Genomic DNA, 23,418 nt, shown 5'->3' with positions numbered 1-23,418 from the left:
AACCTACTATAAAAAAGACTTAAGAGGGGCACCTGGGTAGTTCAGTTAGTTGAGTGTCCAAATTCAGCTCAGGTCATGATCTCACAGCTGCTGAGTGTCAGCCTCGCTGCCGTCAGCACAGAGCCAGCTTGGGATCCGCAGTCCTTCTCTCTCTGCCCCTCCCCGCTCGCATGTGCACGCTCGTTCTCTCTCAAGAATAAAAACATTAAAAAAAAAAAAAAAAAAAGACCAGAGAAAAGCATTTCAAAATGTTAACCTCAGGGCGCCTGGGTGGCTCAGTTTAGTGTCCGACTTTGGCTCAGGTCATGATCTCACGGTTCGTGAGTTCAAGCCCTGCGTCGGGCTCTGTGCTGACAGCTCAGAGCCTGGAGCTGCTTCAGATTCTGTGTCTCCCTCTCTCTCTGACCCTCCCCCGCTCATGCTGCCTCTCTCTCTCTCAGAAATAAATAAAAAAAACATTTAAAAAAATGTTAACCTCAGAGGTCACCACTGGGTCATGGGATATTACGGGTGACACGTTTTTCTTATATTTTTTTATTTCCTAAGATCATAATTAAAAAAACAAATGTTTGTTTTTAAAGGTGGCCCCCCAAAACTAAAGGGAATAATGTCCCCACACAGCCTTCCCTAACAACTCTATCCAGTAACCAGTGAGGACACCCCAAAGCTATCTGCCTTGCATTAATCCGCCTCACATGTCCCCAGAGTTTGGGGGTTCACGATGCTCGGGGTGCTGAAGTGAGCAGAGAGGACGCTCCCAGATCAGGAGGGCAGCCAGAAGAGGGGGCTCTGAGGGCCCAGGAAATAGCACCAGCAGCCGCCTGTAAGCCACCTCCCAGCAAGGCCAACACAGAGCGGCGCCACCACTTCCTAAAACCCGTGGTTTTATTCCACAACACGGTGGCTCTCACAGACCCGCGCCCACTTACAAAATCCGAGGCGCCTCCGGCTTGGGCCCTCGCAGGTCCCTCACACCCCCTCTGACTGCGGCCCTCCACCTCCCCGCCCCGCACAGCATTTCAGCCACAAGCCTCTTCCGGGCCCCACACCTCCCAGCCCTTGGGACCTTATCCCTCCACCCGCTCTCTCCCATATGCCCTCATCCTCGCACCTCCCTGCCCAAATGTCCCCTTCTCCGAAGACGCCTCCTCCCAGGCTCCCCTGCTGCTCAGCCACGCTCTCTTCCTGTTCAATCGTCTTACACCTAAATGCCTTTTGAGTCATGCCGCTGCTCTGCTATGCCCTGCGCTCTCCCTGGACAAGACTCCAAAGTCCCTCCCACCTCATCTCCCGGCCCCCGCCATCCCGCTCCCGCTCCGAGTCTATGCTGCACGGGGCTGTCACAGTGTGAGCCCTCGATGCCACCTGATGACGCGCTTCCACGATCAAATGCCAAATGGGCCCCTCCTTCCACATCTCTCTCAGGATGAGGACACTGGCACCGAAGAAACCATACAGGGCTGGACGGAAGCCTCCAGGCCTGTCCTCTCCAGCACGGAGCTCTACGTGCTCTCAACTGCCCTCACCTCCCTCCAGCCAGGGGGTCGGTACACGGTGGTCCGACGGGCTCTCAGCGCGCATCTCAGCTATGGCACCCTCGAGGGAAGCTCCTCCCCCGCCTCCCAGGCCGCACCCACACACTCCGTACCCTGCCTTTGGGACACACTTCTCAGTCTGGACGACACATGCATCACTGTGATGACTTGATCAGCAACTGTCCCCCTCACCAGACAGTAAGCTCCCTGGGAGAGGCGACAATGCCTGCGTCTGCCCAATCCCCATCCTCAGCGCCTGGCACGCAGCAGCCACTCAACAACTATTTGCTGAGTGAACTAATGAAAGATTTTGACAATGTTCTTCACGCTTGTGTGACAGGAATTATCACCCTAAATCAGGATGCACCAGTTAGCCTGTGTCCCCCCCCACCCCCCCAACTGCTAAAACACAGCCACTCCCTCTTCCTAATGCCCCGGCGCCAAAACATTGTTCAAACAATCACAAAAGATACAAAGTCCTTTAGATGTGGCTCTGAATAAAAGTGTCTGATAGCCTACAGATTAACTCCAAGTGAAACAGAATGCCCCCCTTGGAAGTCCTGATTCTGCATTTTACCAGAGTCGGAAGTGGCTGAACGTGATGATCTCTGGGGGGGAGGGGCCAGAGGTGGGCAAGGGGAGAGCGTCTTATTTCCTGCCACTGGAGTACTTCGATTAAAACTAAGAGGGAGGAGGAGAAAATCTGGTTTTTGTAAAAGACAGGAAACCCAAGTTAATCACCAATTGGCCCATGACTCGGCTGATGACCATTCTGTCCAACTGAGGAAAGGCGCTTCCTCTCAATAATCTTCTCTAGCGAAGAGGGGCCGGGAGACAAGAATCTGAATTTGATTCAGGCCGCCTTTTACCAGTAGAAAAACTGGGTGGCATGGCTGCTATAATTGAGGGGCTGAATTCTTCAAAATGCCATTTCTTTAAAAAAAAAAAAAAAAAAGTGTTTGGACGTTTTAATACTCAGAAATCTCTAGAGCATTTCCACAGTTCTCAGTATACTTGAGCCTCTAGAGTATCAGCTCCATTCCCTGGCTAAAATCAGATAAAAAGAAGAAAATTTACACTGCTTGAATAGATGCCTTCAAAAATTTTAAAAACAAGATTTGCTCCAAAAAGTTCACTCAGTGACCGTGCGCTCAGCGCAGACGGCCTTCAGTGCACTGGGACAACACAAACGCCCGACAGGACAAAGGATGGAAGACACGTACGAAACTGGGCGCTGAAGGCCAGAGAGACAGAGCACGCCTTCTACTTTTTCCTTTAAATGTTTCTGCGCGCTTGCATGTTTTAGAAGGCGCACATCTGTAGTTTGTGTTTAAAAATAAAATCCTTAAATAAGGACACACCCCGCACAAAATTTAATAATTAGTAACATACTAGCTACTCTTGGTAAGATCACAATCTTGAGTCATTTCGCTCATTCGCCCCTTCTGTAAACTTCCCCCGAGGAGCTGCTCCTCACACGTGAGGCATTCCGCCTGGACCAGTCTCACTGGAAAGCAGGCTGGCAGAGCAGAAAGCACAACGGACTCAGAAGTCCAAGGACCTGCTTGCAAGCCCCCGACGACGCACTTAACAGCCACGTGACTTCCAGTCCCAAACCGCACGGGTGTGACGTGGTGATGACGAGACACTGAGGAGTGGCTGTAAGGCTCAAACAAGCCGCGACACCTCATAAACCACCACATTTCCACCCACACAACGTTCTCCAAGTGCCGATCACTGCAATTTTAATGTTTTGTAATTAATACGTTCTTGTCCAATTATCAGGTCTACCCAGAAGGTCCACTTCGGGTCTCAAATAAATATACACATGCTGATAGCCATCTAAGTGGAATTACTACTTAAAATATCAAGGGACGGATTTTACAACACTGGGCAAGAATCTCAAAGACTCCAGAATTCAATTTCACTGTCAAATTCTCTTCCATTCCCCCCAAAAGCTTCAACGTGTCCTATCAAAAGGAAAAAGATGACGACTTTGAGAAAGAACAGGGAGTGTGTACATTTTAATGACACAAGACGCAAGTCTCCCGACAGAGACACTGCTTCACCCCGCTACTTATAAAACATCAAATAGAAGGAAGCCCCCCCCCACTAGAAATCCTCTTGACAGTTATTAGAATACCAAAAACATTCACAAGTTACGTGGTCCTAACTAAATTTAAACAAATACAATAAAATTTAAAAGGCACTCCTTATATCCGGGGCAAAGGAAGGACATCACCGTGTTTATATGCACACTGTTCCCGTCAGACCAAAAGGCAACTCAAAATGTTCTAGAGTCATCTTCAATGTTCTTGAACAGCTCCTCTCTCACAGGGCCCATGGCTTGCAAATACAATGTACACAGACATCTAGCTTTATTCAGTGCATTTTACCACGTGAGTATTTCTGACATGTACTCGCAATGATGGTAAACAACTGTTTTGTGGACAGTGAGAACCCAGTTGAGACAGCAGTTTGAAAAGCCATCCCCGCCACTTCCAGCACAGCCCGCAGGCCTCCTCTCAGAACGACAGCTCCAGGGGGTGCCCTATTCTGGGCCCTCCGCGCTCCCCACCCCACCCGGCCAGCAACGTGCATACGTACACAGACGAAAAAAACTTCTTCCTCATATAATAAGGACAAGGAAAACAAAGCCTGCCACTATCATATGTGTTAAGAGGGGGAGAAAGAAAGAGGGAGAGAAAGAGGCATCTGGTGTGAAAATCAAGCACCCAAGGTACAAGAGTGGGGGGCCCACGCCTGCTATGAGGAGGCCCCTCCCCCCGTCATGCAGCAGCTGGGAGAGGGAGCCGGAGACGGAGAGGGAGAGGGAGAGGGAGAGGGAGAGGGAGAGGGAGAGGGAGAGGGAGAGGGAGAGGGAGACGGAGAGGGAGAAGAGGGCCCTCAAGCTGATACCAAAAACATAAAGTGAGCGTTGATCTGAAGACTGACAACCACGAAGCTGCAGACAACGCCCAGAAGACGGGCCGAGGGTCACGACAGGGACGGCAGCGGCAGAGGCCCTGGGCTGCCGCCACAGGCACGCTGCCCCCTGACGGCCCTCCAGCACGCCAGGAAAGGGGACTCCAGGAAAATGTAACATGCTCTACTTCTCTTTGCATCACCTTCCTCTCTCAGTCCGAAACCGCACCCCCACCCCCGTCTCTGCACCGCCCCTCCTCTACCCCCAGGAGAGGGTCTCCCGGTGCCCCAGGTCATCTGCTGGGATGGGGCCGTGGCTGAGGAGCTCTCGAACCGTGGCTGAGGAGCTCTCGAACCGTCAGAAAACAGCCAGGTGGTAAGAAGTACACCTTCCGAAGGCTCCACCTCCAGGTTTATGATGGATTCTACAACGTCTGATCCTGAAACAAATACTATGAACATGCCCCACGGGCTACTCTGACGCTGCCCGCACGGTTCTTAATCCCGTCTGTAGTGACAGAAATGGTCACAGAAAGACCTCTGGGGAGATCACTTCAATAAACGGGCAAACTGCAATCCAAGCACATGTAAGTCTTTGGAAATGAGTATCTACACTGCTGAAGCAGCACTAACGTGACAAATGACAGTAATCCAATGGCCCAAGGCCAATTAATTCCATTGCAAACAGATTTATCTGTTTTGTGCACGGTGGTTCTTCCACGGGAAGCAGCAAACAGAGATGCAGCAGCCTAATTACAAACCCAAAACCAAGCTCTTCTTACGGTTTCCATACTTTAGCACGGGAGCAGCAACAAGTGTGCTCAGCAACCTCCTTTAAGGATCCTCTTGAAAAACCGGATCTATTAACAGCAAAAACTCACACGCCACATCCGTACAGACACAAAACCGAGCAAAAAAAATAGCCCTGACATGGCCAATAATTCAGAGGACACAACTCTTCTCCCGTTCCTGAATAACAGTCACAAGCAGAGTAAGCGTGCCACCAGGTCTGGCACGAAGCAGTCCCTGCGCTCTGTTGGTGCTGGAAGCTCTCCCACATCGGGCTCTGTGAACCACGCACCCCACGTAAGAGAAGAGCGCGCCGGAACGTCCCTCACTTGTCTCGAGGGAGGGATTTAAAATGAGGCAGGTGGGCTGAGCGCTCGCTGCCATCTCAGCGAACTGTGGTCCCACCAGCACAGGACAGGGGCGCGCCGTGCCTCGCCAGCACCGCCGCTCTGCAAGCCACGGAGGCGGCCGTCCGCTCACCAACGTGAACCTACCTCGTCTCAGGATGTCGTTTCATATTTTGCTGTCACCATGCAAAGGAAAGTCAGCATCTCCAAATATCCTGTATTTCAAATCCCTGTATTTGCTTCAGCTGCCTCGCTACGTGGGACTCCAATCAAAATGTATCTTCTGAGAATTACTACTAATACAGCTGCCAGTCAACCACACAGTAACAGTCTGCCATATGCTGTAAAGGGGATCCAAGAAATTCCATCATGTAAAATGTGGGGGCCCACTGCTGCGAGGCCATGAAAAGCCTGGAGTGAGCCTGCTCCAGAGGACCAAGGCAGGAAGCCTTGCGATGCCCAAACAGGGTGCCGAAGGCACTGCTGAGGGGGTTTTACTACAACTTCAATGACCGCAAACGTCTCTTCTGGCTTAAGGAAGGACTGGTCAGTTCAAACTAATTATCCCAAAGCATTCCATCAAGACCTCAAGCACTCATAAATTAGAGAGGTGCTTACACTTCAATTGTCAAAGTTCACCCTTTATATCTGTTAAAATGCTGAAAGCTCTGGGCGTCTGAAATGCTTCCAAGCTTTCCACTGGTTTCACTTCAATCCATGGAACAGGGTTCAATCAATAACACGGAAGTAGAATCTGATCTGTATATTCAACACTGTAAACATAACAATCCAATTTTATCTTATTTTTTAAAGTTTACTTCTTTATTTTGAGAGAGAAAGAGCAGAAGAAGGGCGGGGGGGGGGGAGACAGAAGATCCAAGAAGCGGGCTCTGAGCCTCTCAGCACAGAGCCTGATGCGGGGCTAGAACCCACAAACCTCAAGATCGTGACCCAAGCTGAAGTCCGACACTTAACCAACTGAGCCACCCAGGCGCCCCAACAATCCAATTTTAATACAAAACCCTTACTGTTCATTTGCGGCTGTCATTCCCAATTGTACACAGTTATATGCATCTCATGGTACTTCACACGTGGGAAGTGACTACTTACTACCTATGGAATTAACGAATGAATGACCAGTGAATGCTGCAGGGGTCTTAGGACAGAGGTCTAATAAAACAAATGTATTAAAGTGTTCAGCCAGGGGTGCCTGGGTGGCTCAGTCTGTTAAATGTCCTACTCTTGATGATGGCTCAGGTCGTGATCTCACCGTTTCCTGGGCTTCCAGCCCTAGCCGCCTTGGGGTTCTCTCTCCCCCTCCCCCATCAGTCCCTCCCTTGCTCGTGCACGAGCTCTCACTCCTGCTTTCTCTTTCTCTCCCAAAATAAATAATTTTTTTTAAATCCGATTCAAGCAGTATACAATTATCAAATCGTGTCACGTTATTTCATTACTTGTTTTCATTACTGTTTGAAAAAGATTATGAGAAAACAAACCATTCCTTTGCGACTTTCTCCATGCTAGAACTTAAAAGCATTTAAATTATACGTAAAGATAAACCCATTAAAAGGATAAACTCAAAGAGTTGCTAACTCTTGTTCAACTGACTTTTGCCAATGCAATTTTCTAAAGATGGGTACAGGCAATATTGTTTGAAACGTAAATACTAGGACAATGAATGTAAATGAAATCACAATTAAGTTTGCATATTGTCACGGCTAATTATCATTTAAATCAATTTTGCATTGTAATTGGTGTTTTTGATAATGGACTGAATTGGGGTGCCTGGCCGGCTCTGTAGGCAGACCACACAACTCTTGATCTCATGGTGGTGAGTTTGAGCCCCACAGTCAAGTGGAGAAATTACGTAAAAAATAAAATCTTGAAAAAAAAATAATGGACCGAATTAAGACTAAACATGCCTTGTTCATTGCAAAATCACTACGAATACATTACACATTAGTTCACAATGAATCTTGTACCTGTTCATACTAATTTTAACAATGAGCTAACTATTCATGTTAATAAGATGAGAAAAGGACAAATATCGAATCTCTTTAAAAAAAAATCTTTCAATTACACGTGTGTAGAAAAGTACTCAAATACTAAGCCCCTTTTTTTGTGCAAAGAACCATACTGAATACAAAGCTGGATGAACAAGTGAACGAAAAGTTAAAGAGAGAAACTTCTGCAAACTAAAGTATCAAAAATTTGACAACATTCCAGCCTCCTGGAAGATCTCCCTTAAAAACAAAAAAGTCTTCGCCTTTTAAATTTCACGATAGGCATTCATCTCAACAGCTATTAAAATCGACTTCATTTCCAAAGGGCGAGACAACCAACAGTTCGCAGAGGGGATTCACCGGCCACCAGTTCTCCCAGGAGCTACTTTGTTTCGCTTTCCCACATTTCAAAACCAAAGCACACGGGGACGCCATAAAGTGCCATAATTTCTAGGGATTAGACGTCAAAAGCCAGCGGTCTAAAGCAAACCTGGAAGATAACACCCCGGGAACAGCGGTAATACCCAGAGTCACTGTAAATTGGGGGGGGGGGGGGTCAAGTCTACACGTGCCCCTCCCTAGAAGAGAGACGGGCGTCTCACTCTTTCTCTTCACTCCGGGATTATTATAAACGGTCCCTAAACTTCGGATACCGCCGTGACACGGCGCGTTAGCGTCAGCCAGGCTGAGATGGGTTCGTGCAAAAGATGTCACTCTGATGCAAGTAAAAGTATGGTCCTGGCGACTTGATTTTCAGTTTTCTCTGTAACAGTAGCCTCGGGCTGCTCCCCAGCGACTCGAGGCCACAAGCCAGAAAACCAGCAAGCCCCCCGCGGTCAACCAGGCCGAGGAAGCAACCTTTGGGGGCGTGGGGGCAGCGGGGCACCCCCACGCCTCGGGGTCCCGCTCCGCGCCCAGAGGCGACCCGGGGGTCCGGAGAGCCCTGCCGCGGCGGGGCCTCTCGAAGCCCCCCCCCCGCGGCGGCCTCTCCCCGGGCGCCTGGGGGGCCCCGCTCCGCACCCCCGGCTCCCCCGCGGTCCACCCGGGGGTTAACCCCTTCGCGGCCCCGCGGCCCCCGCAGGCGGCCCGGCGCCCCTCCCCGCTGCTCCCCGGCGGCGGGCCCCCGCGGGCTCCGCGCGGGGCGGCGGCGGGCGGCCGGGGCCTAGTCCGGGGCAGCGTGTCCCGGCGCCCTCCCCCACTCCCACACGCTCGCTCCGGGCAGGGTGCGCCCGCCCGCCCCGGGGCCGCCCGTCGCGGCTCGAGGCCGCTCCCGCCCAGGGCGCGGGCGGGCGGCTACCTGCGGGTTGCGGAGGGCCATGGCGGCCCGTTTCAATGAGCCTCGGGGCTCGTCCGACTCCTCACGCTGCTTCCCCCGCCGCCGCCATCTTCTCGCCCGCACATACACACTCGCATCGGCCGCCGCGCCTGCGCACTGGCCGCGCGCCGCGGGGCGCGGGGCGGCCGGGCGCGCCGGGCGCCTGGTGCGCATGCGCGGCCGACAGGTGGGCGTGCGCGGCGGGAGCGGGCCTGGCGGACTCTGGGCCCGCGCCCCTGCGCCGTGCGGGCCGCCGGGCCGCGCACTGGGGGGCCCGGCCGCGGTCCCCCAAGGAGACAGGGCGGGGATCGGAGGCGATGATGCCAAAGCGCCCAGCCGGCCCGGGCCTCTCACCTGCTGGCAGGCCTCCGGGGTGCTGGGCGAGACTCGGGACGTCCGGAGCCCCGAGCCGCGGACCTGAGGTCGGCCCGGGCCGCCGAACGCCAAGGTCTCCCTAGGCCGGGGTCTCCCATATGAGCGCGGGGGGCCCGGTAGGAGTTCCCGGTGCTCCTGGCGGTAACACTTCCGTCCATTCATTCACGTATTCCCTGTTCAGCCCACAGACGTTGTCGGAGCGCCCACTCTGGGCCACGCCTATTGCCAGACAGCGGAGAAGACTCCAATGCACACGTAAGGCGCTTGGCACTGGGGCCTGGCAAATGGGAAGCGCCCAGTAAGTGTCGCCTCTCACACACACGCACGCACCTATGCAGACAAATCAACTTGCGGGTCACTGATTGCAGAAACAGGGAGCCCCCTACCCGGCCACCCACTTAACCATCTGGTTGGGCCCCCTTTCTAGGTGAGTTGAGTTCTGACAGGTTACTTCTCTTTCTTAAGCTTTTTTTGTTTTCCTCACCTATAAATGAGACTAATATAATTTCTGAACCCATAGGATTTCTGCGAAGATCCTATTAGATGAGTGTGGACAAATTCGCCAACTCTCAAAAACAAGCAAACCAAAAAGAGCAGCTATTGTGATTATTGCTCACAGCCCTTGTCATTGGGCTCACTTACTCCACAAAGGTACTCGCAGAGGTTACTCTTGCCAGCCCCCATGCTCCGCAGCAGACGCCAACAGTAAGATCCAGAGCGACATTCTAAGTCAGAGGGCCTCACCTTTTCAAAAATGGGATGCCATGAAAAATATGAGAGGGAGGAAATTGTTCTAAAATAAAAGAGCTAAAAATATAACCAGGTGCAGTGGGTGAATCTTTATGGGATCCTGTGTGTTTGGTAAATATCTTTTGACCTTTGGAGAAATTGGAGTATGGCTTGGAGATAGGTGAGGTCAGTGAATTACTGGTAATTATAATGGCATACTAATGATATTGTGCTCACATGAGAGAATGTTCTTATTGTTAGACTACGCATCTGAAGGGGCGCCTGGGTGGCTCAGTCAGTTGGGCGTCCGACTCCAGCTCAGGTCACGATCTCACGGTTCGAGGGTTTGAGCCCGCGTTGGGTTCTGTGCTGACAGCTCAGAGCCTGGAGCCTCCTTCAGATTCTGTGTCTCCCTCTCTCTCTGACTCTCCCCTGCTCACGCTGTCTCTCTCTCTCTCTCAGAAAGAAATAAAATAAAACATTAAAAAAATTTTTTAAAAGAATATGCATCTGAAGAATTTAGGGGTCAATGTCAGAATGACTGAAAGTTATTTTTTAATGGTTCAACAAAAAACAGTATATAAAGATGCACAACTATATACGTGGAAGGCAAATGAGGCAAATGCTAACAGTGAGATCAAAGCGGCATTATCAACTTTTCTGTATGTTTGAAAAATTATGTAACAAAAACCTGGGGAAGCAATATAATATGGTATCCATGCTCTGGTTACAACAGCAGAAAAATTCTATCTGCGCCTGGATAAAGACAAAGGTATATGAAAACCCATTGGTGTCTTATGGTGGTGGATATCTGATTTTTATCATACCGCTGTGTGAACAAAAAATAAAAAGTATAATAAGTAAGACCTCGTTCTAATTCCCAAACCACTCACAGAGATAATAACACATGATTTCAATATGGGGAGGTAGATGGTAAAGAGAAAATTGCAACAAGCATCGTGGACCCTACGCTGCTGGGCAGGCCCTGGTCTTTGCAATGAGTTTAGGGGCATCGGAGGGACCCAGAGTCAAGACGGGCCTGAATTTAAATCCTGTCTCACCCACTTCCTGGTTGTGTGAACTTCAGCAGGTTACTTAACCTTTCTGTGAATCTTTCGTAAAAAGGGATATGGTAGGCAAAATAAGGCCAGCCCCCATCCCTTCCCCAAAATATCCACGTCCTAATACCTGGAAGTCTGTGACTACATGACGTCATGTGACAAAAACGATGCGATGAAATTGAGGACCCTGAGAATTAAGGACCTTGAGATGAAGAGATCTTCCTGGATTATCTGGGCGAGACCCTTGTAAGCCCAAGGTCCCTTATAAGGAAAAGAAGGAGGAGGCCAGAGACTCAAACAATCAGGCAGGGGAGTTTGGCAACAGAAGCGGAGTGGGGAGGGAAGGAGAAACTGATCTGAAGATGGCACACCGCTGGCCTTGAAGTTGGAGGAGAGGGTCACAAGCCCAGGAATGCACGCAGTCTCTAGAAGCTAGGAGACGGAAGGAAGCAGATGTTTACCTAGTTCTTCCAGAAGGAACATAGCCTCGCCCGCACCTTGATTTTAGTAAATCTTCTGACCTACAGAATTGTAAAATAATCATTTGTAAACCAGTAAATTTGTCATCATTTGTTACAGCAACAATAGGACATTAACACAGGGGATAATACCCGACTTTGCAAGTATGTTGCCACAGACCATGAAAGAATGGCCCAGCATGTTTTGAGAAGGGACCCTATTTCCCCATCTAAATCAGTGGATACATGATTTAGGAGTATCCATTTCGTTCCTACATCCAAGAGGGCAGACTATTCCTATCAGGCCTGTCCTACCTGGAAAATTCTGGAATTCTGATGATATAGAGGAGTTACCATTAGCTGTGTGACCGTGGGCAAGTACCTAACCTCTCTGGATCTCAGTTTCCTCATTGGCAAAATGCGAGAAACAATACCTTGCAGAGATGTAGTGACTAACAAGATCACATATATAAATTGTTTGGTCAAATGTCCGGCAAACATTAAGAGCTCAATAAGTGGTAGAAACCATCATTATCCCCAGACTCCTTGGGAAAGGAAGGTGATGTTTGCGCAGGAAGGATATGGTGCATTTGACTGGATTTATTATTGGTAATGAAATTCAAGGTCTCAAACAAAAATTGGAATTTTGAAAAACATATCCACCATTGTGAGCTGGGAAGCTTCCCAGTACTTAAAGCTTTTTTCTGGTGGGGTTGATGAGGATAGTAACAAAGGAGATTTTTTTAAATGTTTTGTTTCTTTCTGAGAGAGAGAGAGACAGTGTGAGCAGGGGAGGGTCAGAAAGAGAAGGAGACACAGAATCTGAAGCAGGCACCAGGCTCTGAGCTGTCAGCACAGAGCCTGACATGGGGTTCGAACTCATGAACCGCAAGATCATGACCTGAGCCGAAGTCAGACACTTAACCAACTGAGCCACCCAGGTGCCCAGAGATACATACTTTTTAGGAAAACACCCCTCCCTCCCTTTCCCCACCATGTTCCCTGTGCAAGGCTGGCTTTTCTCCACACACTTCAATCAAAGCAACATATCACAACAGACTGAATTCAGCAGCAGATACGAGAACCCAGCTGTTTCCTTATTAAGCCAGACATTAAAGAGCTTTACAGAAATCTACCATAATGCCACTCTTTTCACCCAAATTATTTGCTTTGGAAAAGAGTTATTTTCCATTTTAAAAAATACATTATTTTTATGTTGATATACAATGAATTTCTGATTAACACATTATTATACTTAGTTTTAATTTATTTTTTAATAGTTTGTTGTTATACTTATTTTTAAATGTCTCAGTTTTTGTTCCCTTTTTTTTTTTTTTTTTTTGAAAGAGAGAGAGAGACAGGATCCCAAACAGACTGACACAGGACTAGATCCCACAAACCGTAAGACCATGACCTGAGCTGAAATCAGGAATTGGACGCTCAACTGATGGAGGCACCCAGGCGCCCCTCAGTTTTCATGCCTAAATGTAAATAACAAGAGACACATTTTACAAGGGCAGCTCCAACGTACCAGACGGGCTGCCGCTCCCCCTTGCTCATCCGTCCGGAACTTTCTTTCCCCTTGCTCACTCGGGCCTCTGATGGCCGCTGTGTCTGAGTGGAGGTCTCTGGCCGCCTCCGTTCCTCCCCTCCTGTAGGCCTGCTTTATTTTCTTCCCCGGCACTCGCCACCAGCCGACAGTCTGTGGGAGCATCATCTCCTCCACTGGGCCCTAAGCTCCAGGCAGCCGGGTGCTCACTGCTGTTTCTCCAGCATCTATAACAGTCCCAGACACTGGACTCAATACACATTTGTTGAATGAATGAATGACCTCATTTAATTCTCTGAAACCCCAGTGAGGTGGACGCTATACGCTGGGCAAACCGAACGAAGTCAAGCGACTTGCCTACACTTGACCTTTCAATAAACGGGGCACATTGCAATGGAAAGCATGGGTTTGTCAGGTGCAGAGGTGGGATCTTATCCAGAAATGGAGCCAAGTGCCATAAAAAGACATTTTTGAGACCACCTGGGAGTGTCAGCGAGGCCTGGAGGACACCAAGGAATCACTTATCAGTAAAGGTGACGGCCGTGCTGGGGTCATGGCTGCTGTGGTCGAACATGCCCCTTCTGGGAGCACCCCATCCCCTGAGGAGATGCGTGCTCAAGTTCGCAGGGGGAACAACGCGGTGTATGAGATTTGTGTTAAAATATTGGAGGCAAGGGGCGCCTGGGTGGCTCAGTCGGTTGAGCATCCGACTTCGGCTCAGGTCATGATCTCACGGTCTGTGAGTTCGAGCCCCGCGTCGGGCTCTGTGCTGACAGCTCAGAGCCTGGAGCTGCTTCGGATTCTGTGTCTCCCTCTCTCTCTGCCCCTCCCCCGCTCACACTCTGTCTCTGTCTGTCTCCTTCAAAAATAAATAAACATTTAAAAATATTAAAAAGAAAAAGTTCCCGCGGGACCCCTGAGGAGCCCCTGAACCACGTTTGCCCGACAGAAGGGGCCCGTGTCCCTCAGGGAGAAGCCAAGGGGCTGCTGTAACAGGCCAAACCCGGGACTTGACACACCAGGACTTTGCCCTTTTGCAGCCGTGGAGGCCAGACGTCTGCACTGGCGGCGTGGGCAGGGGCCTCCATCTGGAGACTCAGGGACACTCTGCTCCGGCCTCTCTCCAGCTCCTGATGTGGCCGAGCCTCGGCCTGTGGCTGCGTGGCTCCCCTCCCTGCGCTGTCGTCACACGGCCTCTGCTGCGGGGCATCTCTGTGTCCCTTAAGGAAACCAACACAGAGGACTTTCCATCCAGAGCCCCTAGTTGCGGCTCATGGCACAGGACACGTTCCGTGCCACCTGCTCAGTGCTACACATGGAAGCCGCACTCAGGCCCGGCTGCCCTGGGAGCACCCGGGGACCCCTCCGGCCACCTCCCGGGGACCCCGCCGGCCACCTCCCAGCCCGGGCCCTCGCAGTGGTGCCTGAGCGGGCAGCTTGCCTTTGTATTTCCCCTCATCATCTTGCCTTCTCTCGTTTGGGGTCAGCGGCGCTGATAGAGTGGAAGCAGCCATACAGCCAGCAACCCCCTCCCTCGCTCTCCCTGCGTCCCCCGGGGCCAGGCACTGCCCCAGACGCAGACGCCACCATCGCCGGGGGAGAGGCCGGAAAGGAAAGCGATGACACAGTGAGAGGCACCGGTGGCCTGGATCGCACGCTCCACTCCAAGCGCAGGCCGCCCATCAGTGTGGCGGAACCACGGGTTTTCCAGAACGTCCGGCGTGTCCTGTCCGCCTCGGAGGATGGGGCCCGGGATCAGCCAAGAGACGGATGTGCCGGCGACTTCAGTCTCATGAAATGAGCCATTAACCACGGCACCTTCGCATCAGCGGGGAGGTCAAGCAGCAACATTGCCATTTAATGCCCTCCGTTTGCGTCCGGCCACCCCTGCGAGCCCTTCCTTCCCCGCTCAGCCAGGAGTTGCTTAGCTTTCCACGGACTTTCATCGAACTTGGGTTTTTCTTTTCTGCCAGGCAGACAGCTCGGAGGGGAGAAGAAAAAATCTCGTCTCCTGCAGCCTATAAACATAAGAATCTCTTCCACTCTACAGGCAAGATTACTCATTATAACAAAACCAAGAGATTTTGGGGGAAAAAAATCCATGACCCCAGCACTCCAGCACAAATACTATGACTTCTCAATTTTTTTTCTTCCTAAGCCTGTTGTTATGATGGAATGGACCAGGGGCACCTGGGTGGCTCAGTCGGTTGACTCTTGGTTTCGGCTCAGATCGTGATCTCACGGTTCGTGGGGTCGAGCCCCACCTTGGGCTCTACTCTGACAGTGCGGAGCCTGCTTGGGATTCTCTCTCTCTCCCTCCCTGTCTGCCCCTCCCCTGCTCACGCTCTGTCTCTCTCTCAAAAATGAATAAATAAATATGAAAATTTTTAATAAAAATAAAAATAAATTTAAAAAAACATGGATGGGACAGGAAGCTCTAGAGTGGACTTTGGAGTCTGGCAGGTCTGAGCTCGGCTCGCAGCAGCTGGGGATCTGTGGGCAAACCACTGCTGGAAGTCTCCATTTCTCATAGGGTCGGCAGGGTTAAACAAAATCATATCTAACAGCTAAAGCGGAGTAAGCTGAGGATCATAAAGAGCGTCAGCCAAGGCACCGCAAGCAGCCAATACCAGCTGCCCCTGCGAGGGGTGTGGTGGGGCATAGGTGGGTGGAGAGGAGCTCGGTCCAGAAAACACTAGAGGAAGCCACGCAGTGCCTGGAAAGCGGGGCTGGGCTGCCAGTGAGCCTGACAGAAAGGACGTTGAAGAGACAGCCAGAGACTGGGGGCAGGTCGAATCATGACATCTACCGTGTGCTGAGGGCGGTGTGCTAGGTACTTGGATTACATTTTTTATATGCATCAGCCCACCATTTATTTATGGCTTTATTCATTTGGCAAAACTGCATAGAGCTGCTCCCGTTCGCAAGGATTAATTTAGATGCTGCAGACGGGAGGGAAAGTGTCACGGAATGTATCCACTTACTGGCTGTGTACAAAGATACGCACATGTTCTGAGCTCGTATTGTCAGTGTAGTTTGTTTCCAGAATTTCATCAACACTGAGAACACTGCCATGAGAGGTGTGTTTTTCTTTCTTTCTTTTTTATGTCTTTATTTTGAGAGACAGAGAGTGAGCAGGGGAGGGGCAGAGAGAGAGGGAGACACAGAATCTGAAACAGGCTCCAGGCTCCGAGCTGTCAGCACGGAGCCCGATGCGGGGCGAACCCACGGACTGTGAGATCATGACTTGAGCCGAAGTCGGACGTTTAACTGACTGAGCCCCCTACGCACCCCATGGGAGGTCACATGAGAGGAGTCACATCTCCTTCTGACTTTCTTTTTGATCAGGAATTGTATAAGCAATAACTTGGGGGCCGGTGAGCGCATGTCAGCGGCGGGCTCACCCAAGGGTTTCCCTACAGGTGTGACTTCCCCTAAAGGAGGCCACATACTGCTGATGGCACGGAGCAGGAGACTGATGGCCTTTTGTCCCATTGCATGCTGGTCCTCCAAATTCTGCCCCAATAATTATGATGCGGCCCTGGGGAGCTAAGGTCCACGCACGCCTTGCTTTAGAGCCTCAACACCAGGCATAGCCGCTGACTCGTGGTGAGTGTTCCACTAATACTTAATGAATTAATGAACAATCGGAGCCCCAAGAATATTTGAGCCATAAGCTAGAGTCCCCAGACAGGAAGGCAGCAGCTTTGAGCCTTCAAAGCCCACGTTTTCTCCAGGACAGTGATTCTCTTTCTTCTGATCCATGACAGATCGGGTCTTCCAGACATGACAAGGTGACCCCACTAGTTAGCAAGGGAAAGGTTAGCACCTCCCACCTGGGCTGGATGATAGCCAAATCCTACCACTCGATCCCGCTGCTTGCGTCTCATCCCAACGCAGCAGCCAGAGAGGCTGGTCAAACTCACACTTGAGCCTGTGCCTCCTCTGCTCCGGACTTTCCACTGGCCCCCATCGCTCTGAGTCCAAGTCCATGCAGTGACCTACATGGGTCTCCGTGCTCTGGTCCTGAACCCCCATCCTCTCCTTCTCTCCCTGACACCCTCTCTTCTCCAGCACCCTGGCCTCCGTGCTGTTCCTCCTGCCCCAGGACATTAGCACTTGCTTGGCCAGCTGCGTGCAATGTCCTCTCCACATGCCCGTGGCTACTCCCTCACTCTCTCACGACGACTTTCCTGGACATGCCATCTATTTAATTAAGTTATTTTCTTCAATGTATGTCTTACTCCCCAAACCGGAAGCTCCACGAAAGCAGAGTCAGTTAGGTTGCGTTCATTCTGATGTCCTTGGGCCTAGGCCAGCGCCTGTCACCTAAGTGTTCCTACACCGAGTTTACGATGAATGCGCTGATTCAATTGAGCGCTTGGCTAATGAACCCACATGGGGGGGCCCTGAGGGCCAGGACAAGCCACTTTTTTCCTCTGGGGCCTTCTGAGGATGGCCCCAAACCTCTAGGTGCTCTTTGACCTCTGACGGCCATGACCTCCAAACATCAAGATTTTGACTCTTCAGGGTGGGTCCCAAAACAGTTCTCTTTTTTCCGTTTGAAACGTGCTCTGAAGCGCGCTGGCCTTTACCTCCACTGCGCTCCAGTCACTTCTGAGGATTTCTTCCCGCCTTAACACCCCAGAGCCGTCTGCATGGCGGATTACAGACGGCCGCCGGCTCTGGACACCGTGCGCCGCGGGGCGCCGCCGCTCCCCCCCCCTTGAACTCCTGGCCCTGTGACTTGCTTGCCCAACAGAGCGCGGTAGCAGCCACACTGTCAATTCCAAGGCCGAGCCTTTCTCTCAAGTCCTTGGGGTGTGTCCTCACGGAGACCGGCCCCCGTGGTGTAAGAAGCCCAAGTGCCACGGAGAGGTCACGCAGGGGAGCGGGCGGCGGTCCTGCCCCGCCCTGGGTGGGGCTCCCAGCCGCCAGCCAGGTGTGTGAGCCACCGGGGACGTCCCAGCCCGGGTGAGAGCCCAGGTGACCGCAGCCCCAGCTGTTGGCACACGGAGAAAAGAATGGCCCAGCTGAGCCGCAGTATCGTGACAGATCATTGGTTTACGCCAAGATATTTCAGGCGGTCTGTTAAGCAGTCGAAAAGGATCAAGTGCCCTGGGCTGTTGGGGCTGCGATGACAGCGTCCCTAAAACTGGATGGCGTGTAAACAGCGGGGATGCATTTCCCGCGGTGCCAGGGCCTGAGAAGTCCAAGATGAAGACACGGATTCAGGGGCGCCTGGGGGGCTCAGTCGGTTAAGTGTCCGACTCTTGATTTCAGCCCAGTTCATGATCTCATGGTTTGTGAGGTCAAGTCCCGCATCAGGCTCTATGCTGACAGCATGAGACTGCTTGGGATTCTCTCTCTGCCCCTCCCCCACTCATGTTCTCTCTCTCTCTCTCTCTCTCTCTCTCTCTCTCTCAATAAATAAACAGGGGCATCTGGGTGGCTCAGTCACTTAAGCATCTGACTTGGATTCAGGTCACGATCTTGCAGTTTACGAGTTCAAGCCCCGCCTCGGGCTCCGTGCTGACAGCTCGGAGCCTGTTTCAGATTCTGTGTCTGCCTCTCTCTCTGCCCCTCCCCTACTCACATTCTCTCGCGCACGCGCACGCACACACACACACACACACAAAATAATAAACATTAAAAATAGTAAAAAATAAAAAATTGGGGAAAAAATCAAGCCTCCCAAGGGAAAAAATAATAATAAATAAATAAAACCTCTTCAGTTTTTGCCTCTTGTTTTTACTTATATTTTTAGTTTTTAAAGTAGCTAATTTTTTTTAATTTTTTTAATGTTTTATTTAATTCTGAGAGAGAAAGAGAGAGAGAGAGAGAGAGAATGAGCAGGGGAAGGGTAGAGACAGAGGGAGACACAGAATCCGAAGCAGCTCCAGGCTCTGAGCTGTCAGCACAGAGCCCGACGTGGGGCGTGAACTCATGGACCCTGAGATCACAACCTGAGCTGAAATCCACAGTCAGACGTATAACTGACTGAGCCACCAAGGGGTCCCAACTTATATTTTTTAAAACAGCGATGTCAGACCCAATCCTCAACCGATTCAATCAACGTCTCCAGGAGTGGGCGCGGGCGCAGGTGTTTTAGGAATCCCCACCCGCCCCACACCAGCCTAGCACGGAGCCTGGGACAAAAACCGCTGCCTGGGCCCTCAGGCCTCGCCCGGCCACACCCGCTGGCCAGCTGCTGGAGGCAACGCAGTCTCTGAGCGCAATCTCTCTCGCAGCTCCCTAGCCTAAAGGTGCCCTTCCCTCTGTCTACAACACCCTTCCCTAATCCCCCCAGGCTAGCAAACGCCTACTGATTCGTTGTGGGCATCTCAGCATCAGCATTATTGGAGCCTCACAAGCCTGGGGTTCGGGTAGATGGGGTCTGTCACCTCAACAAGCAATTGACTCTGTTTGGAAAGGAGGGAGACAGAGACGGAGGCAGAGGGGCCTGATGACGTTTCTCAAGCTCCTGGGTACCGCCAGCCTGCTAACGGGAGACAACTCACATTTCCAGTGAACTGAGACCCCCCCCCATCTTTAAACTTGTGCTACTTTGTGAGGGTTTTTTTGTTTCTGTTTTTTGAGAGAGAGAGGGAGGGAGAGAGAGAATCCTAAGCAGGCTCCACATTCAGCACAGAGCCTGATGTGGGGCTTGATCCCACTACCCTGGGATCATGACCTGGGCTGAAATCAAGAGTCGGATGCTCAGCTGCCTGAGCCCCCCAGGCGTCCCTAGACTTTGGCTCCTTGGGACTGGGATCTGTCACTTACCACCAAACAGTGCCATAAATACATTGTGGCTATTATTGTGCACTGTATCATTGCAGAAAGCTAAAACCATGACCTCAAGTGACTACACCGGACGCCACGTCAGAGGTCGCCTTAGTTCGGGAGCGAGGGAGGCGGCAGGATGGGAAATGGGGTTCCGGGGAAGACGAGACAGACCGAAGCTGACAAGGTTAATGAAGGAAAGAACAAAGTTAAAGCCCGACCTAAAAGGGGTAATGACCCTATAAGGGAATAAAGTGCGAACACTTAGGGCTACATTTTCTTCCAGATGTCAATCGTTCTCATCTCTACGGGACAAAAGCCATCAGTAACTTACTGATATTCTACAAGCCTCAATAGTAAAGGGTAAGTCAGACACAATGACCTTTCCCTAGAGCAGCAAACCACCATGGCTCACATGGGTGATCAGATTTTCATTTTAGAAAGATACCTCAGGCATCAACATGTAAACCATTGTGGGGCGGGGGTGGGTAAAGATAGAGAAACACAAAACACAAAAAGAAACACAAAAAGACAAAAGATAGCTTACAGCCTGTTCTGAATCCCAAGCTGGAGACGCTTGGTGAACTCCTGGATACAGCCATACCTGAAGCTGGAGAGAATTCATAGACTTCCCAATTGAGCCATCAGAACAGGATACTGGAGAGAAGCTAGGCAACAAGAGATAGAATTGGAGGATACTGAGGCAATGGAATCCATCAACTGACCTGCAAGGTGAGAGACAGGCAATGTTGTCCTGTAGCCAATGCAGCCATAGTTTTGATTTATTGGACTGGGTATAAGGGGCAGCCCAGGAGGAGGTGTTTAACTGCAGGCAGAACCTCTCTGATCGCTTCCAATCTGCTGGGAGAGAGAAACATCAGCCAAGGGAATAGCAGTGCTCTTCCCAAGGCGCAGTATACACATCTCGTCTTTCTCTTCATTTCCATCAACACGCTTTGTGAACACTGGAGTGGAAGTTAAGAATACGCCTCGGGGCGCCTGGGTGGCTTAGTCGGTTAAGCGTCCGACTTTCGCTTGGGTCATGATCTCGCGGTTCGTGGGTTCGAGCCCCGCGTCAGGCTCTGTGCTGACAGCCAGCTCAGAGCCTGGAGCCTGTTTCAGTCTGTGACTCCCTCTCTCTCTGGCTCCCTGCTCACGCTGTCTCTCTCTCTCTCTCCTAGAAATTAAAAAAAAAAAAAAAAAAGACAAATGCTGTTGGTGTTTTGTTATATAACCTCCAAACCTTTATTTATTAATTTATTTAAAAATTTTTAATTTATTTATTTTTGAGAGACAGAGCATGAGCAGGGGAGGGGCAGAAAGAAGAGGGGACACAGAATCTGAAGCAGGCTCCATGCTGTCAGCACAGAGCCTGATGTGGGGCTCAAACCCACGAACCATGAGATCATGACCTGAGCTAAAGTCGGACACTCAACCGACTGAGCCACCCGGGTGCCCCTCCAGACTTTTTTTTTTAAACATATTTTTGGGGCACCCGGGTGGCTCAGTCAGTTAAGCGACTGACTTTCGCTGGGGTCGTGATCTCGAAGTCTGGGAGTTCGAGCCCCGCGTCGGGCTCTGGGCTGACAGCTCGGAGTCTGGAGCTGCTTCCGATTCTGTGTCTCCCTCTCTCTCTGACCCTCCCCCACTTGTGCTGTCTCTCTCTCTCAGAAATAAACAAACATTAAAAAAAAATTTTAAACATATATTTAACGTAACAGTGAGAATTTCATTGAGTTCAGTGATGCATATAAAACATCCAATCCCGTGCCTGGCATTCAGCTACTGCATGGGCAATAAGTGTTGCAGAGATTATTATCAGATATCGGAGTTTGTATCCTGGCTTCTATCATGCAACGATTCTTCCACTTTATTAAAAAGGGGAAAAAACCCTCATCGACATTATTGTGATTGTACAATATTCTGTCCCGTGCATGTTTCCGACATATATCTTGTTTCTAATTGTTCACTCTTATGAATATTAATGAACATCTTCATGCTCAATGTCTCTTCTACGTTTCACGTTACCACACTGCATTGGTCAGGGTTTTGAACCCGTAGGGTGTGTATACATATTGACAGACGTGCATTTGTAGGAATTGCTTCCTGTGATTAGGGGGGTTTGCAAGCCCAGAATGTGCAGGAAGTGCTGGTGGGCTGGAGCCCCAGGGAGGGGCTAACGTTGCACTTCAGGCCTGAGGACAGTCTACTGCACGAGCCCCTCTTGCCCCAGGAAGTTTCATCTTTGTTCTATTAAGACCTTCACCTGATTGGATGAGGCCCCCCACACAGTGGAGGGTGATGGGCTTCACTCACTGTCCACCAATTTAAGTGTTAATCTCGGGGCCCCTGGGGGACTCAGTCGGTTAAGCGTCCAACTTCGGCTCAGGTCATGATCTCGCGGTTCGTGGGTTTGAGCCCCGCGTCGGGCTCTGTGCTGACAGCTTCGGATTCTGGGTCTCTCCCCGTACCCTCTCAAAAATAAACATTGAAAATTAAAAAAGAAGCACAGTGACCATAGCAAGCCACTGTCCTCCATGGGGAATAGATCTTACAAAGGCAGCTGGCCGTCATCTCTGAGGTCTCCGGCACCTCTCCCTGCGGGTGATGAAACAGTCTGATCTTAGACTGTCAGAGCGGACGGGACATGGAAATCATTTCCCGAGGGGTGACGTGCGGACACACGTTCTGTACGTGTTAGTGGAGTGAAAATGAGGAGAGGCCAGGGGCACCCAGCTTGGGGGATCCCGGTTTCAGCAAAGGTAGATGGTACCCTCGACGGATTTGTGAAGGCTGTCAGCCACACATGCGTCCCCGGGCACGACTCTCAAGGGTCCCCGGAATTCCCCAAACCTTTCCTGGCCACAACTCCTTGTAGGCAGCTGCCTGGGGGCGGGGGTTCTCTGCAGCTCAGCCTGAGAGGCACGAATCGCCTCCACCCGTCTCACCTCACAGCCCAAGAGACAGACTGAAGAGCCAAGGTGCCCTGCCCCACGGCACCGGTTATGTATTTTTAGAGCCTTTGGATGACAGAGGCGATGGCACCATGGCCCCTGGGGAAGACGAGTCACCGATGTGGCATGCCCGCTCAGATGACCCCGTGGGGCCCGAGGAGGCTGGGGATCCTTCCAAAGGCTGGGCCACACAAGAGCTTCCGGCCCACGTCAGCAGGAAGTCCACGGGTGAGGTTCACGTGCTCTGGGAGACGGCAGGTGTGCGGCCCTGCGTTTGCTCTGAGACCCCACCCCCACCCCAGCCTTTCCAGCTTAAAGATGCAGCTTCCCCTAGACTGGGCTGCGCTTAACCAGAGAGGAGCCCCTGGGGCGGGTTTCAGCCGCTGCAAACCGGCCGCCGCTGTCACTGATTTGGCAGGTGCTTGTAGCCCAGGAAGGCCTGTGGCTGGAGACAGGGGACAGACACCTCGAGAGGGCGGCGGTCCCCCAGGGAGCATGCAGTACCCTCACCAGGGGGCTTGTGAGCACGCACCACACACACACACACACACACACACACACACACACACACACACACAGCTGGGCCCCAGGG

At 51.3% G+C, this 23,418-nt stretch overlaps 1 protein-coding gene and 1 long non-coding RNA gene across 3 annotated transcripts in view; one reads left to right on the top strand and one right to left on the bottom strand.

Annotated features, from left to right (window-relative positions):
- Window positions 1–9,016, bottom strand: part of USP10 (ubiquitin specific peptidase 10) — a 66,285-nt gene extending 57,269 nt beyond the window's left edge. The window contains exon 1 of the mRNA XM_039226594.1: window positions 8,897–9,016. Within this exon, the coding sequence (XP_039082525.1) occupies window positions 8,897–8,917 (21 nt within the window). The 5' untranslated portion in view covers window positions 8,918–9,016. The remainder of the gene's footprint in view (window positions 1–8,896) is intronic.
- Window positions 9,017–9,120: 104 nt separating this feature from the next.
- LOC120228298 lies at window positions 9,121–10,108 on the top strand. Of its 2 annotated transcripts, XR_005527455.1 has the most exons (3): window positions 9,121–9,336; window positions 9,471–9,716; window positions 9,810–10,108. It is a non-coding gene; the product is annotated as an uncharacterized LOC120228298 (long non-coding RNA). The 2 variants fall into 2 exon arrangements; XR_005527454.1 differs by having other exon boundaries at window positions 9,121–9,716.
- The last annotated feature ends 13,310 nt before the right edge of the window (window positions 10,109–23,418 follow it).

This window comes from Hyaena hyaena, unplaced genomic scaffold (assembly GCF_003009895.1).
Source record: "Hyaena hyaena isolate Hyena2069 unplaced genomic scaffold, ASM300989v1 scaffold_1, whole genome shotgun sequence".
Classification (NCBI taxonomy): Eukaryota; Metazoa; Chordata; class Mammalia; order Carnivora; family Hyaenidae; genus Hyaena; species Hyaena hyaena.
This window is presented reverse-complemented; position numbering and strand designations above follow the sequence as displayed.